General features: G+C 47.7%; 1 protein-coding gene across 1 annotated transcript in view; it reads left to right on the top strand.

The window, feature by feature from the left end:
* BCOR (BCL6 corepressor) overlaps positions 1 to 13,853 on the top strand; it is a 58,553-nt gene that overhangs the window by 33,983 nt on the left and 10,717 nt on the right. The window contains exons 8-11 of the mRNA XM_054165833.1: positions 319 to 672; positions 6,018 to 6,346; positions 6,672 to 6,944; positions 12,948 to 13,114. Of these exons, the coding sequence (XP_054021808.1) occupies positions 319 to 672; positions 6,018 to 6,346; positions 6,672 to 6,944; positions 12,948 to 13,114 (1,123 nt within the window). The remainder of the gene's footprint in view (positions 1 to 318; positions 673 to 6,017; positions 6,347 to 6,671; positions 6,945 to 12,947; positions 13,115 to 13,853) is intronic.

The raw sequence follows: 13,853 nt of genomic DNA, 5'->3' as shown, positions 1-13,853 counted from the left end.
TTACTAATGTGAGCACTGTCATTTCAGTTAAAATTACATATCTGTGTGTATATATATATATGTATGTATATATATATGTGTGTGTATATATATATATGTATATATATAAAATTTGATATATAAGGGTAAAGCACTAGTCATTGGACACTGTAGCCACAGCAGTGCAAGTTATTGTAGTGCATGTAACCCTTAATGAGCAAACCTTTAAAATGCATAGTGTGGTGGTAAAGCTGAGACTATATGCCCCGAAAGTGAAATGTAGCTTTTGTTTTAAGTTGAGGGGGCTTTTTGATTAATTTTTAGTTATTTTTCCATTAGATGACTGGCCTGAGAGGGAAATGACAAACAATTCCTCTAACCACTTAGAAGAGCCCAATTGTAATGAGGTGACCAACCTGAAGGTGTGCATTGAATTAACAGGGCTCCATCCCAAAAAGCAGCGTCACCTGCAGCATCTTAGGGAACTATGGGAGCAGCAGGTATCACCAGAGAGATCCCCGTCCGGCAAGTTGGGCCGGCAAAGCAGGAAAGATTTAGCTGAGGCTGTTCAGCCAGAGGCCACTGCAAAGGTCAAAGACTTCACAGAAGAAAGGCACACCAAGAAAAGGTCAGAGGCCAAAAGCAATAGAAGTTGGTCTGAAGAGTCCCTCAAAACCAGTGACAATGAACAAGGTATGCAGAGACTACTAGGGAAACCAGTTGGCTTTAGCATTTACAGTGACGCATGCCTGCCACCGATGTTAAGGAATTGTCAAGAGCTTTTTTAAAAATTATTTTTATTTTATATGTCTCTCTCTATATTTCTGTAGATGTCCATTTATTTAAGGACTGATATCTCCTCTTTAAGAATTGCACTGTAGCTGATATTTGGCAGACAAGAAAATGTGTTTGTGTACGTGTGCGTAACCGTGTTTGTGTGTGTGCGTGTGTGTGTTCTGGCTTTAAATTGTCTTTCATAGATAATGTGACAATGTAGTTAATATCTCTAGAGGAGAGCTGGGGGCATACAATGAAGGCATGCTTCTGGGTGGGGGAGGGGGCAAACAGGCTGACAGTTGGTGTGAGTGTTTAGCCACATGTAGGATTTGAGGGGCTGTGACCCTTGTGACATAGTGTCAGCACAGGTAGCAGCTCTTGATCTTGGGAACACAACACCTCCAGCACCCTCGGCACTGCTGGGTTTCCCTGCCGTTCTCAGGGCATATGCTCAAGAGCAAAGCTCATCCTTCTCCCAAAGAGGATGCTTTGCTGGTTCATCCCAAGCATGCCCTGTGGCCCCCACTGTCTGGCCTTTTGGTGGAGATCTTCCCAGTGGCTCTCTCCTAAGGGGTTGTTTCCTTAAAGCATGTCAGCTTTCCTCAAATTTCCCTTCATTCCACTTCCTTTTCCCCATCCTCTTCTCCTTTTCTACCCATTCTCTATCCTGGGAGAGCTCATGAAGGCAATCTGCCCGGTTTTCCTTTGGACAGAGTTCATTCTCCTGTCCCGGCTGTCCTCAGCCTCTGGGTGCATTGTCTGCTCTGTCTGCTCTGCTGCCTTTCCCCTTCCCTGCGGTGTTTGCTGCCATAGCTTGGGTGGAGGACTGATGAGGAATGGCAGCACACAGTCCACTTGGCCAACCCCCCTTGTGCATCCTCGGCACCTCATTGTGAATCCTGGTCTTCTCTGGCCACAGCAGGGAGCCCCTGTTAACCCTTTAGGCTTTGTAAGGAAAAGGTTGTAAATACTTTTCTTCCTTGCTGTATTCCTCTTGCTCCTCCAAATCCTCTACCTGCTTTTGAGGAAAGGGAGGGGGAGTTCCAAGTTGGCTATTTAGGCTCCTTCCTCCTTCACAGACCTGAAAGCTTTATCACACTGGTGGATAATTCACTCTCCAGCTGGCCTAACCTGTAGTTTAGCTGAGATTCCCTCTAAAAAGAGAAGCATGAGAAGAGTAGATCCTCATGTCTGTCCCATGTCATGGAAAGGACTGAGTCCTGGTCATCCTGAATTGGTGAGACTTTTCCTGGGCAGCATCTCCAAAACAGTCCACAGGAAAAGTACCAGCTTCCCTTGTGTCCTAAAGCTTCTTGCCCATCTTTCCCCTTGGTAGGCTTATCTGAGGGCAGATCCCCCCAGACTTTGATGCTTATTGATCGGGAAGCTTCTCCAAAGGGATTCATGAAGCAGGAGATCAAAATGTAGCTTGGAAAGAGCTTTGACTCTTATTCCCTTGCTTTATGTGCTGCCTTGGAGGGCATGGCATTGGCTCAAACATCCCTGCCCATCACCTGCTGCCCTTTGTACTTGCAGAAAGAGATACCTTGTAGAGATTAGATGAGGGTCACTAACAAGGAGCCACATTGTGTAAGGATGCTCTAGCTTTCCCCTGCAATGCCCCCTGTGGCAGTGACAGGCTTCTCTAATGCAGGACCTCAGGAAAGGTAGAGAAGTGGCTCCTGATTCAAGCACCTTTCCCAGAGGCATTCAGATTCAGTTGCCCCTCTTTGTTTTGGAGGCTGTTATAAAACCATAAACTATAAATTATTCTTTGCCATTCATTGTGGAGAGGCATTGGAGATCATTCAGAAGTTTGCTGGTGCTCCTCCAGCCCCGTTGAAGTACAAACCATTGAGTCTTCTTTTCTTAGTTTGCTCGAACAAGGCCATTTTCCCCTGTTATGCGACAGAGCATACTCTGTGTGACAGCTGCATGGGGATGGAGGCTCCCAGCTTGTGTTTCTTGCTTGGGACTAGTGCTCACACTTTTCTTAAACAAGCAGATACTGTGGACACTATCCTGTCACTTGCAGCTTGCTTTTTTTTTCCACTCTGGGGCTGGGAACAGTTGTTCCCAGTGCCCAAGCACTGCCTGTGAAGCTGGTGTGTCCCAAGAAGCAGGCTGTAACATGGCATCAAGGTCTGCCTGTGTGCCTGAGAAGCCTTAGTCTAGCAGCACGATCATTTGCTGCCTGTGCCTGCAAATCTCTGGGAAGACAGAGGGTGCTGACTTCTGGGCTTGTCGCTCCAGTGTGTTCAACCCAGAATTTGAGTGTGGGTGGAGTCCTGCATTGCCTTGCAAACTGCCACCAGACTGTCCCCTGGTCAGTACCTGCTGGTTGGGTGACCCAAGTGGTGGCAACTGGAAATGTTCCCCTGGTGGCTTTTCCAGCTGTCATCTCCTTGCCACCTCACTTGTGGGTCTGAACCACAAAAGCCAGGATGTGGCTTGCCTGAAATAATTTCTGGGCCCTGCCTCATCCCACTTGTGAGGCAACATTGCCTGTGCTGGCTCTCTAGGGTGCCTCAGGTCCATAAACACGGGGATGCCTGCAGCCTCAGGGCATCACGCTGCTTGCCTGAACCTGTGGCCAAGGCAGGAGCCGTGGTCTCAGCTGAGTAGTAGCCTGCCGGGGTGCAGTTGCCAGCTTCTCTGACAGTCCCTCAGGGAGCTGCCGCTGCTCATCCGGCTCGAGGAGAAAACATGAAAAATGCATAAGTGAAAACCCCAGGGAGAGGAGCTGGGAGGATCTCACCCACCGGCAAAGCCGCTGCCTGTCCCTCGGAGCTGCCTCAGGTTGCTGGCAGCGTGGTGGCCGCTGGCTTGGCAGCCAGGAGGAGGCAGCTGCCAGGAGGGGAGCTAAACCAGCAGGCATTCAGATGGCATGGCAGCAGTGGCTTTTCTGTGTGGATCGCTCTGTAGCCTGCTCCTGCGTGAAGGGAAAGCAGGTCCTGCTCCGAGTCAGACTCACCACAACCCACGTCAGTTGGAAATCTGGGATTTTCTGGCTTCTTGGCTTATTTATTAGTTTGTTCGTTTATTCATGGATATTTGGAGATACTCCTACCCACTTTGTTTTTCTTCTGCCTTTGTGCATGTAATGGTCAGAAGATGAGGTGGGATTCCCAGGTTAATCACTTGTGTTTTTTTCTGCCTGGGTGTCTTGCATTTCCCAGGCTGACGCTTGGCTTTTTCTGGATAGCACTGGCCTTTTGCAATGTTACTGTGATCCCAAAGCTCCTGGGCATAGTGCTGCTACTTTCCATCTCTTGGCTACAGTGCCAGGTTGGCATGGTGCCTCCTGTCACTACTGTGGAGGTTCAAAGTTGAATACAGAGTTTATGTGGGACTTGCAGGCTGGACTATGTAATTTTTTTCATAGTGATTAAACTTTTGCTTTTAATACCTCAGCATCCCTGCATGAGAAAGAGTGCAGTTCTTTGAGACAGGCTTCTCTTCCTGTGTTTTTTTTCCTCCATCCTTTTGGTATTTCTGTTCATCTCCAGACCCGTGAGTTCTTTATCTTTGTATTCTAGGTTTTCTACATGCAGCAGTTTCTTACTTCCCTTTGCACTCACCAGATCTCATCGCTGCTGCTTTCCATCCTCACAGTTGTTTTTTCAGTAAGTGATCAAGTAGATAATGATGATCCTTCTGTATTGGAGTTGGGCTTTTCATGTGCTAGTCCAACTAGGTTAGTTGGGAACAAGAGAATTAAGCACTCCATACTTCATGCTGTTTGCAGAGCTGGAAAAACAGCCTTGCAGCCATAGGCTCAGCCTGTGTCTGGGACCTTCCTTCAGGACTGCAAAGCCTAAAAAACTTCACTGGATTTTTGCTGAACAATCTGCACAACGTGTGTCCTGTAAATTCCCTGACATCTGTTTGGCAAGCTGCAGTATGCATCTTTTTCTAGAAACCAGCCTGAAAGAATTGAGGGGTTTCTGTTTTCATCTTTAATCCAGAAAGCCTGCTGCAAATTGCTTACACAGTTCTATTTAAAGGAAGACAAAAGTGTGAAGGTGCCCACCAAGAGGATTCTAGGTTCTATTTTCTTTTTTACAGACCTGCTCTGGATTGAGTCTCTTCAAATAAAGGTCTCTTCTCTGTGCCTTATTTGCTTCTACCGTCTCTTTTGTTCTGAAAGTAGCATCACTTCTGAGACTTTTCAGAGCAAAGGAGCCTTTTTCAAGTGCTCAGGGCTTTTTCTGCACCTTCCTTCAGTGGTGTGGTATCATTTGGCTGAAGTGTCCCTTTTGAGCAAACTTCCATTTTTCTGCAGAGGAGATGGTTCTCAGGTCACCTCAATTCTTTTCCTGAGGGAAGTTCAGACTATAAAGTGTCAACTTTCCTGTCCTTGTTTTGTTGTAAACCTGCTTTTGCTCTGAAAAAAGAAAAAAAAGTAATCATGCTTTTTGCATGTGGCGTCCAGCTTGTTAGAGCTTAACCCCTGGAGTAAACCCAGCCCTGCTAGTATCCTGCCATGAGTGGCAGAACACTGGCCTTAGCCTTAGTTCCCCAGTGCTTTTCTGGTCTTGCAGAAGGAAGGCAGAGATAGTTGCTTCTCCTGCAAAATCCCTGTGCTTTTTGATAGGGAGTTTGAATAGGGCCTCTGAAAGGATGGCTCCTTGAGTAGCCTTTCTTCTCTTCATTTCTGTTTGAAGCAAAAACTCTGCCAAGGAGATGTTCCCTGTCTTATTGCCATCTTGGGGCAAAGCTCAGTGTTACCCTTTGTGCTGTCCCATCGAGACTATCATCCATGCTCCTTGCCTCTCTTGCTTCCTCCTTCTCCCCCACCATCCATGCATCTGTGACCACACTTAGGCCAAGGCAGACAAGCCTGTCTGGGCCCAGGCTGCTGGAGGAGTTGGTTCCCCTTCAGATATAGCAGTTCCAGGTAAGGAGGTGAGCATTCCTCCCAGCAGCTTGCTGGCAGTGGTGACTTTCTGCTCTGCCTGTGGTGGCCAGGCTGTGATAACACCAAGCTGGCATGGCACAGCATGGCGTCATACAGCCTTCATGGTGCCCTGGCAGCTGGTGCAGGGTATTTCATTTAGTGATGTTTATCAAAGTGTTATAACTTAATGTAACGTTAACTGGCGAGATGCTGTTTACAATTTGAATGCAGAATGCTTAAAATATTAATGACTTGAAAATGTAATTGGTAGGTTTCTTAAGCGGTTGAGGAACTTGTATTAAGTGCTAGCAATGTGTCGTAACACACCATGCAACGTGTAATGCCTTTCCTTCCCACTTAGGCTTGCCTGTATTCCCAGTGTCTCCGCACATGAAGAGCCTTTCATCCACCAATGCAAACAGCAAAAGGCAGGCTCAGCCAAGCTGTACTCCAGCCTCGAGGTTGGCTGCCAAACAGCAGAAAATTAAAGAAAGCCGGAAGACAGATGGGCTGTACACAGACGAAGAGGAGGATTTCCAACATGCATCTCTGCTGCAGAAATACAGCGAGTGTGAGAAGCCATCAGGGAAGCGTCAGTGTAAAACAAAACACTTGGCACTGCAGGAGAGGAGAAGGAGGTCATCTCTGACAGGGGATGATGCCACAGATATCGAAAATGCCGAAGATAAGGTATCTTTATTTAAGACTTAATTGTCCAGCAGCCTCTCAGAAGGCTGATCTAGCCTGCTTGAAACTAGCGCAGTCATGCGTGCAGGGTAGTGGAGACTGCATTCACGTTCATCCGTGGGTGCTTTATATTGGCTTTTCTTAACCCAAGTTAAAGGCACTCTTGCAGGGGGTGAGGCCATCTTGGCGTTCAAAAGCTGTGGCAGGTCCTTCTTAAAAATCAAATACGAGTAGAAAAGTGTCATTATTTGCTGGCAAAGTCTAATTCCCTAATCTGTGCAAAGGAGAATAGAGAAAAAAAACAACCCACAATGATGGTTTTTGACAGGTCGTGGTAACGAGGAAAGTCAGGAAGCGACCAGAGCCTACTTCAGACTGCGACTCCTCACCGGCCAAGTCGTACGAGCAACAGAAGCCATACGATCGCCTGCAGCAGGCTCCCTTGTTGCTACCCGGCTCACAGCTCGCACAGCTGCCCATCACCAGCCCCCCCCAGGAGACCACCCCGAGCCGGCCCATGCCGCCTGAAGCGCGGAGGCTGATTGTCAATAAAAACGCTGGGGAGACGCTACTGCAGCGGGCAGCGCGCCTGGGCTACGAGGTAAGGGTCCCTCAGCACCCTCTGGGGTGATTGGGGTTTTTTGTTTGTTTGATCTCAAAACCCTTTTTCCAGCTTCATAGGTGGAAATTTTGCAAAGCGACAGCTTCGAGTGTGGTGGTTGGAGAATTTCCAGGCTCACCCTTCCCCTGTCGCATTCTCCCTTCCCTAGTATGTGAGGTCTGGGGGGCAGGTCGCTGCGGGAGTGGATCCCCACCACTGCAGGGACAGCTGGGGAGGATGCAGAGAGTACACAGCATCCTGTGTGAATGAGCAGAGGGTAAAGTTTTATTGGTAACCCTCGCTTCCGTTCAAATATAAGCCATCTGCAAACAGAATGGATGTTTTCTTTTTCTTTCTTTTTTTCCCTTTTCTTTAAAGTACTCTTTATGGTGATCTTTAATGAGCTGCACAATTTCTGCTTTTGTTATTTGCGAGGAGCGTGCCGTTTAGGAGAAGGCTTTTTTCATTTGTTGTTTTCTCCGAGGAGTATCTGGTATGTGACACAGGATGTAGTGCTTGGAGTGTCCTCTTGCACGATCACATGCATCGTAGGAGCACTCTGCATGCTTTATGCTCAGAGTCTGGAGCTACTTGGCATAGCTGGAACAATGTTGTCTAATGAAACGGCCCCCCTGTTGCTACAAAAATCAGAACCTGATGAATCCCCCTAGCACTGCTGTTTTGAAGCACGCTTTTTATTGGGGGAATGTGGGCATGTAGGTAGGAGCGTTGTTGTTGTTGTTGTTGCTCAACTTCAGATCTTGCCAAGAGGTGTTTCATTGCAGGTGGCAATTGCCGCTGTCAGCAGAGCTGCAGGATTTGCCTAGGCAGTCAGGGGACTGCATGGATGTCAGTGCTGGGCTTGAGCCTCCTGCTGGAAGGTGGCATCAGCCTGGGCCCAGGTGGGGCTTGCCTAACCTCAGGAATTTGCTGAAATCTTGAAATACCTTTGTATAGCTTGGAGAGCTTTGTGTGGCGAGAGACCTTCTCCAGCACTGGAAGGCAAGGCTTTTTTGGAAAGGTTTTGTTTACCCTAGACAAGGGCTTCCTCTAACCCATGGTACTTCAGCTCTGGCTAGGAGGAGGAAAAGTGGTTGTTACAATGTTGCTACAGTAATCACCATCATGTAAATAATTTAATTTCCTGTGGACCTACTATGTCCTGTGGATCCACAATCAAAATATCTTGTAGCATGTGCCCCAAGATATCAGTGTGTTTTCTTCCTGTGCTGACTCAAGATGAGTACACTTGGTCTCTTCAGTTTCTGTGCCCATGTGCTCTGCTGAGCGCTGTGAGCAGCTCAGAGACTTAGGGATGGGCTGAGGTCTTGCATGGCAGGGGCCAAGGGCTCTGTTTGCTTTGCTGGCAACAGGAGATCTCTGCAGCACTGGTCATTAGCAGGCTGGATACCGAAAGATGTGAATAACCGAGTTCACCAAGATGGGGGTCCTGGGGCAACCCTGTGTGCTCACCATGCCTTCCTATTGTTACCTGATTGGAGATTCTGATTTTCTGACTTGAACTCACCCAAAAGGTCAAGTGAACACCACAGTTTTAATAGGTTTAAATATTCCAACAATTTGACTTGATCATTTGGCCAGTGTTGACAGCGCAGCGGGGAGCCCTGTTGTTAGCAGAGTACGATACAGGAGAGCTGAGAAGGGCGTGGGGGAGAGCCTGGTCCATGCACCTCAGCTGCTGTCATGATTTGGCATAATCTGTGTCTTTTCATGGCTTGGAGTGGTGGGTGACTGTCCTGCACTGCTGGGGCTCATTTGGTCTGTGGTGTAGATCGGTCAGCTGTGGAAGTTTTGTAGCTGTGGTGGTTTTCTTGCTGGTGACCAAACTACTGCAGTCAGTAGAAAGATGAAGCTTCCTCTGTCTCCAGGAAAATTAGAATGGTCAAGAAGTTACAAATTGTTCTCTTCTTAAAAAAAAAAAAGGAATTCTTAATAGATTTGCTGATAATTTTCTGGTCTGTGACCTGTGGCAGCAGCACACGTCTGCTTTCTACCATCTCCATCAGCAGGGCAGCAAGCTTTGATGCTACAGCACAGTGACTGGGCTTGATGCCTAAGTGGGAGTGCTGGATGCTCCTGGGCGTGTGAGGGCTTCTCACAGCTGCTGAGGGGGCAGTAGGCATTCCTGTGGCCTCTCGCCAGCTTGGTGGCAGGGGAGGTAGATGAGTTTGCATCACCAGGGCCACAACTGGCAAAGGGATACTGAGTGCTGATGCAGGTCTCTGAGCTGGAAGTGGCTGGCACTGCGAGGCACCGCAGAGCCCTGGAGGCAGCAGCAGGGATGTTGTATGGACAGACCGGTTGAGCTTGTGCCTGCCGTTGGCAGCCTGCCTGTCTGCGCAGCAGGGATGCCCTGCGGCCATGCAGAGATACCACTCCAAACCCAGAGGCAGTGCTGGCACCTTTGACACGCAAAGGTGCTGGCAAGCTGTACATATATCTCACTTCTGGACATACCGGGAGCTTAGCTGTTGCTAGCTCAGGTGCCTCTATCCCACTCTCAGTTGCATAGTATGGATGTGCCACAGATAGTTGCAGAAAGGAGAACACAAGCAGTTAGGATTTTGCAAGTAAAAGCTGTCAAGAGAGTGAAATGTTGAAGGACAAATGTGGCTTGCGTCTGGTTGGATAAATTGTGGGGCTGCAGCCAACAAGGCTACTTATAGACGGGGTGACAAAGTGGTCTTCAGTTCTGGAAAGCCATACAGTCTGAGCAAACCCTCCTTGGGTTGGTAGGAAGGTTTCCTCTTCCTTATGTAGGTTTCTGCATGAGGCTTTGCTTCCATCAGGGTGTTAGCAACCCATGGCAGCAGTGTATGTACACTCTCAAATCTGTTCTGTTTTCCGCATTCCAAACAAATGACTTGAGATAATAGTAGTCTTAAAACTGTAATTTACTTTTTTGTGAAGGGGGAATTATAGGGAGCCTAAAGTCTTTTCTGGGGAGGGGGGGGGGGAATTACAAAAGGCTTCTCCGAAGAGTTTGATGGGAAAAGAAACGTGAACGGTTTTTGTGCTGCTTGTTGCTTTTTGATGTATGCCTGGACTTGGAAAGTTCTCTGGTGAATTTAGGATTAAATCTTGCCTGGGAAAGCAGTGAAATCAGGGGAATGTGTGGTGTGTGATAGGAATAGGGGAAGGATGATGTTTCTTTTCAGGGATTTAAACACTCATGAAGACAGGGCTTATTCAGGCAGGAGAAGAGGGTTTGCCCTGGGGATGCCTCACATCAAGGTCTGGCTGTGGGTCCTCAGTGGCACAGGAGCAGAAGCTCCTGATTGTTAGCCTTGCTCTTTCACAGTTCCTTTAATACTCCTGCACCAGTACCTGAGTGGGGCATACAGGAAGAATGGGGAGAGACTATTTAAAAGGGCCTGTGGTGAAAGGACAAGGGGGCAATGGCTTCAAACCACAGAAGGGCAGATTTGGATTGGGTATCAGGAAGTTCTTCACTATCAGGGTGGTGGAACACTGGAACAGGCTGCCCAGGGAGGTGGTTGAGGCCCCTTCCCTGGAGATGTTCAAGGTGAGGCTCAGCGAGGCCCTGGGCAGCCTGGTCTAGCTGAGGATGTCACTGGATGGACTGGATGACCTTTGGAGAGGTCCCTTCTGGCCTGGATCATTCTATGATTAAGGTTCAGTTTGTAATGCCTCACCCAACAGCTGTGTTTTGAGGTTGAGTAGAATAGAGCTGCTTTGGTGGTAGCATGTGTACCCAGGGCATGGGGGATGTGCTGAGGGATGCTGACACCTTCCTTTGGAAAAAGGAGCAGGAGCTCTTGCAGAGATTGAGTGGGAGAAACGAAAGCAAGGGCAGCTCTCTGTAGATGCAGGAGCGTGCAGATTGGCCTGCGCTTTTCAACGTTGCTGTTGGCGGTTGGGCTAACGAACTGCAGGCAGCAGGAGCGGCGGGGGCACGTCCTGGCCGGTGACGTGCTAGCCCGACGCTTTGGATTGACAGCCAGTGGCTTTCAGATTGCTGCTTTAAACAGAGCACCTGAACAGACTTCAAGTTGCCCCCTGGCGCTTTCACAGCCTTCCTCTCACACCTAGCTGAGAGTCAACTTAGGGAACCAAAAGTGTGTTTGTGGCACCGCGTGCTCCTGGATTCGGCAGCAATGCCTCAGTTTTAAATAGGGTTGGTTTTTTTTTTCTGTAAATTGAATAAATCATGTTTTAAAAAAAAAAAAAAAGGGAGTTAATGAGGCATTTAATTAATTAACAATGTAGAGTTTTATGGTCTTCATGGTCACATTTTGTGGTTAATGACATTCTTCTTATAGCCTCTTAACACACAACGGCCTGCCAGAATTAAGGCTTTTCGTCCAGTAGTAGGTATCCCGCCCTAGGACGAGCCTTTCCCTTTTACAAAAATAGATGAAAGGTCTTTTATTTGGAGTGGCAGAATCTATTTTAAATGGTAACTGCGTGCTAAAAGTGGAGCCGAGTACGGCAGCTGCTTCTGCTACCTATATCCATCTGCTAATTTGCCTGGCAGGGTGGTCTGGTTTTGAAGGAAAATTCATACCTCTAGGGTATAATTTTGCACAGGCCTTTTTTACAGGCTTTAGCCAGTGCAGGGTAAAGAGCATCCATTCTGGACTAATTTTTGGTCTATGCACTGATTATCAGGAATTAAGAGCTCCTGTTTGGTGAGAGGTGGGGCTGTGGAGATTCCAGGTTAAACTGGTGGGTGCATCAGGTGTAGTAGGTGGTGGACTGCACCATTCCATTGGCAGGCTAGGGGGATGCTCTGGTGCCTGGAACCTCATTAACTCCCCTCTTTAGACTGGTTAGTGAGGGCCTGCTAAAAGAGCAGCTTCATGCTGTATCCTGGATACCAGCTCTGGGGTCAGGTATACCCAGAGCACAGATTATTGTGGGCTTTTCCAGTAGATTTTGAAACAAGAAGAATAAATGTGTTGCACCCAGCAGTTGTTTTATTCTCTTGTTTTAGGGAAAACACTCCACCCTGTATCTGACTTTGCAAGGAAGTCACTCAGCCTTCCAGAGGAGCAAATGCCAAACCAATGGCTTGCCACTTAATCTGGGAATATCGGGGGAGGCTATTTATACATACAGCATCACTCAGAAATGTGGTGGTGTTTTATTTTGGTGTTTTTTTCCTTTTGTATCTGACACAAATGGAGGGAAGACTCTCACTATCCTGGATTTTTGGTTGAGTGATGGAGCAGTCATGGTTTCAAGGCTGCAAGGCAGTGTAGAGCCGAGCCTGGCCTAGTCTCTCAGCCGTGGTATATTTGACTGTAAGATGAATTGTGTTAAATTCACGTAGCTTCCCACGGTGCAGGGCTTGTTGTTGGAACCTGGTGCCTGGCTTTAGTTCCACATGGCAGGAAAAGCAGGGTGGGTGAAAATGGGATTTCCCCAATCTTGATAGAGCTGGGCTTGCTGTTTGTTTGTTTGCCAGTAGTGTACTGTCCTTTGTGTGTCTTGAATGTGTTTTGTTTTGGGTCACGTGCTTTCTCTTTTCTGAATCAAACTGAGGTGGGCTGTGCTGCTCTTGTGCTTGCAGAGTTTTCAGCTAAAAAATGCAGATGTAAGAGTGAAAACCTTCCTGCTAGCTTTACTTACGTGTGGAAGTTTTGAGAAATGGAGAGCTGTGAGGCTTGTCTGTGAAATTTGCACGTTCCCACTTTGCAATGATTCCTGATGATTGGGGGGCTGTGGGAAGATCCCTGCGGGGCGTGGAGCTCTCAGTGCTGCTTCACACAAGCTAGTCAGCTTTGTGGGAAGTTGTGGTCTCTGTTGTGTCTCCGGAATAAATGTGGCTTTCAACAACTCCTTCTTTTTCCTTTTGTCTGGCCTGTCTAAAAGAGGGTTCCTTAGGCAAATTTTAGGGATTTTGTGTTTTGCCCTTCCCTCCCCAAGCCTTCTCCTTAAAGAAAAGTCTGTGCATCTCTGCAGTAGGAAATAGCAGGAAATAACTCAATCTCTATTTGTTTTCCCTCTTATTTCCAGGAAGTGGTTCTATATTGTTTGGAAAACAAGGTGTGTGATGTGAATCATCGTGACAACGCGGGTTACTGTGCCCTGCATGAGGCCTGTGCCAGAGGCTGGCTGAGCATCGTGCGGCATCTCCTCGAGTATGGGGCCGACGTCAACTGCAGCGCTCAGGACGGAACCAGGTTAGCAGCACCCTGGCCCAGTGTCACATGGTCACCACCACTGGGCACTGGTTTCTCTGTGACCGTGGTGGTGGGAGGAAAGTGTACCTTCCTTTTCTGTTTATGCCTCTTTATCCTCCTCTTGTGCCCCCTCCCCATCCTGCATGAAACCCCCAGAGCAAGTAATTCTGCCAAGGTCCTCCTTTACTGTGTTCTTGTTCTTGCTGGTCCTTGGGCCAAGACTGTGCAGGACTTGGTGAGCTCCTCTGCTCTCTGGTTGATAAAGTGGTGATGGCATGCCTTTGTTGTGGCTCGAGTTCCGTGCAATTTTTTTCTTTCTTCCGGGAATCTTAGTAAGTTGTGCTTTATTTTTTGTAAAGACTTTTGTGAAATTGCCAGTTGCAGGGCAGGAAGGAGTGATACTTGAACTGCAGCCCTGCTTGTGTGTGCTCCAGGTCCTTTGAGTTGTGCCAAAAGAGAGAGCTTTGCCTTGTTTAGCGGGGTTACTTTTAAGAGCACTTCAGGCTTTTGTGGCGATTTGGTATGCAAGTCCTATATATGCTATATAAAAATGTTGGTTTTCTGAACTGCTTAATTTGATCTGCTCGTTGGATATTTCTGAAGGTTTTCCTTTTCTCTCTTGAATTAGCCTTGTTTAGTTTCCTTTAAAAAGCTAGTAGGGGTACTTAGTTCCTGTGCTCGGTGAATACATAAATGAGCTTTTCTTTTCTTTCGTTTTGTGGAGGTAGAAATGCAGCTC

This window comes from Dryobates pubescens, chromosome 12, assembly GCF_014839835.1.
Source record: "Dryobates pubescens isolate bDryPub1 chromosome 12, bDryPub1.pri, whole genome shotgun sequence".
Lineage (NCBI taxonomy): Eukaryota > Metazoa > Chordata > Aves > Piciformes > Picidae > Dryobates > Dryobates pubescens.
The sequence above is the reverse complement of the archived record's forward strand: the minus strand, read 5'-3'. Positions and strand labels throughout refer to the sequence as shown.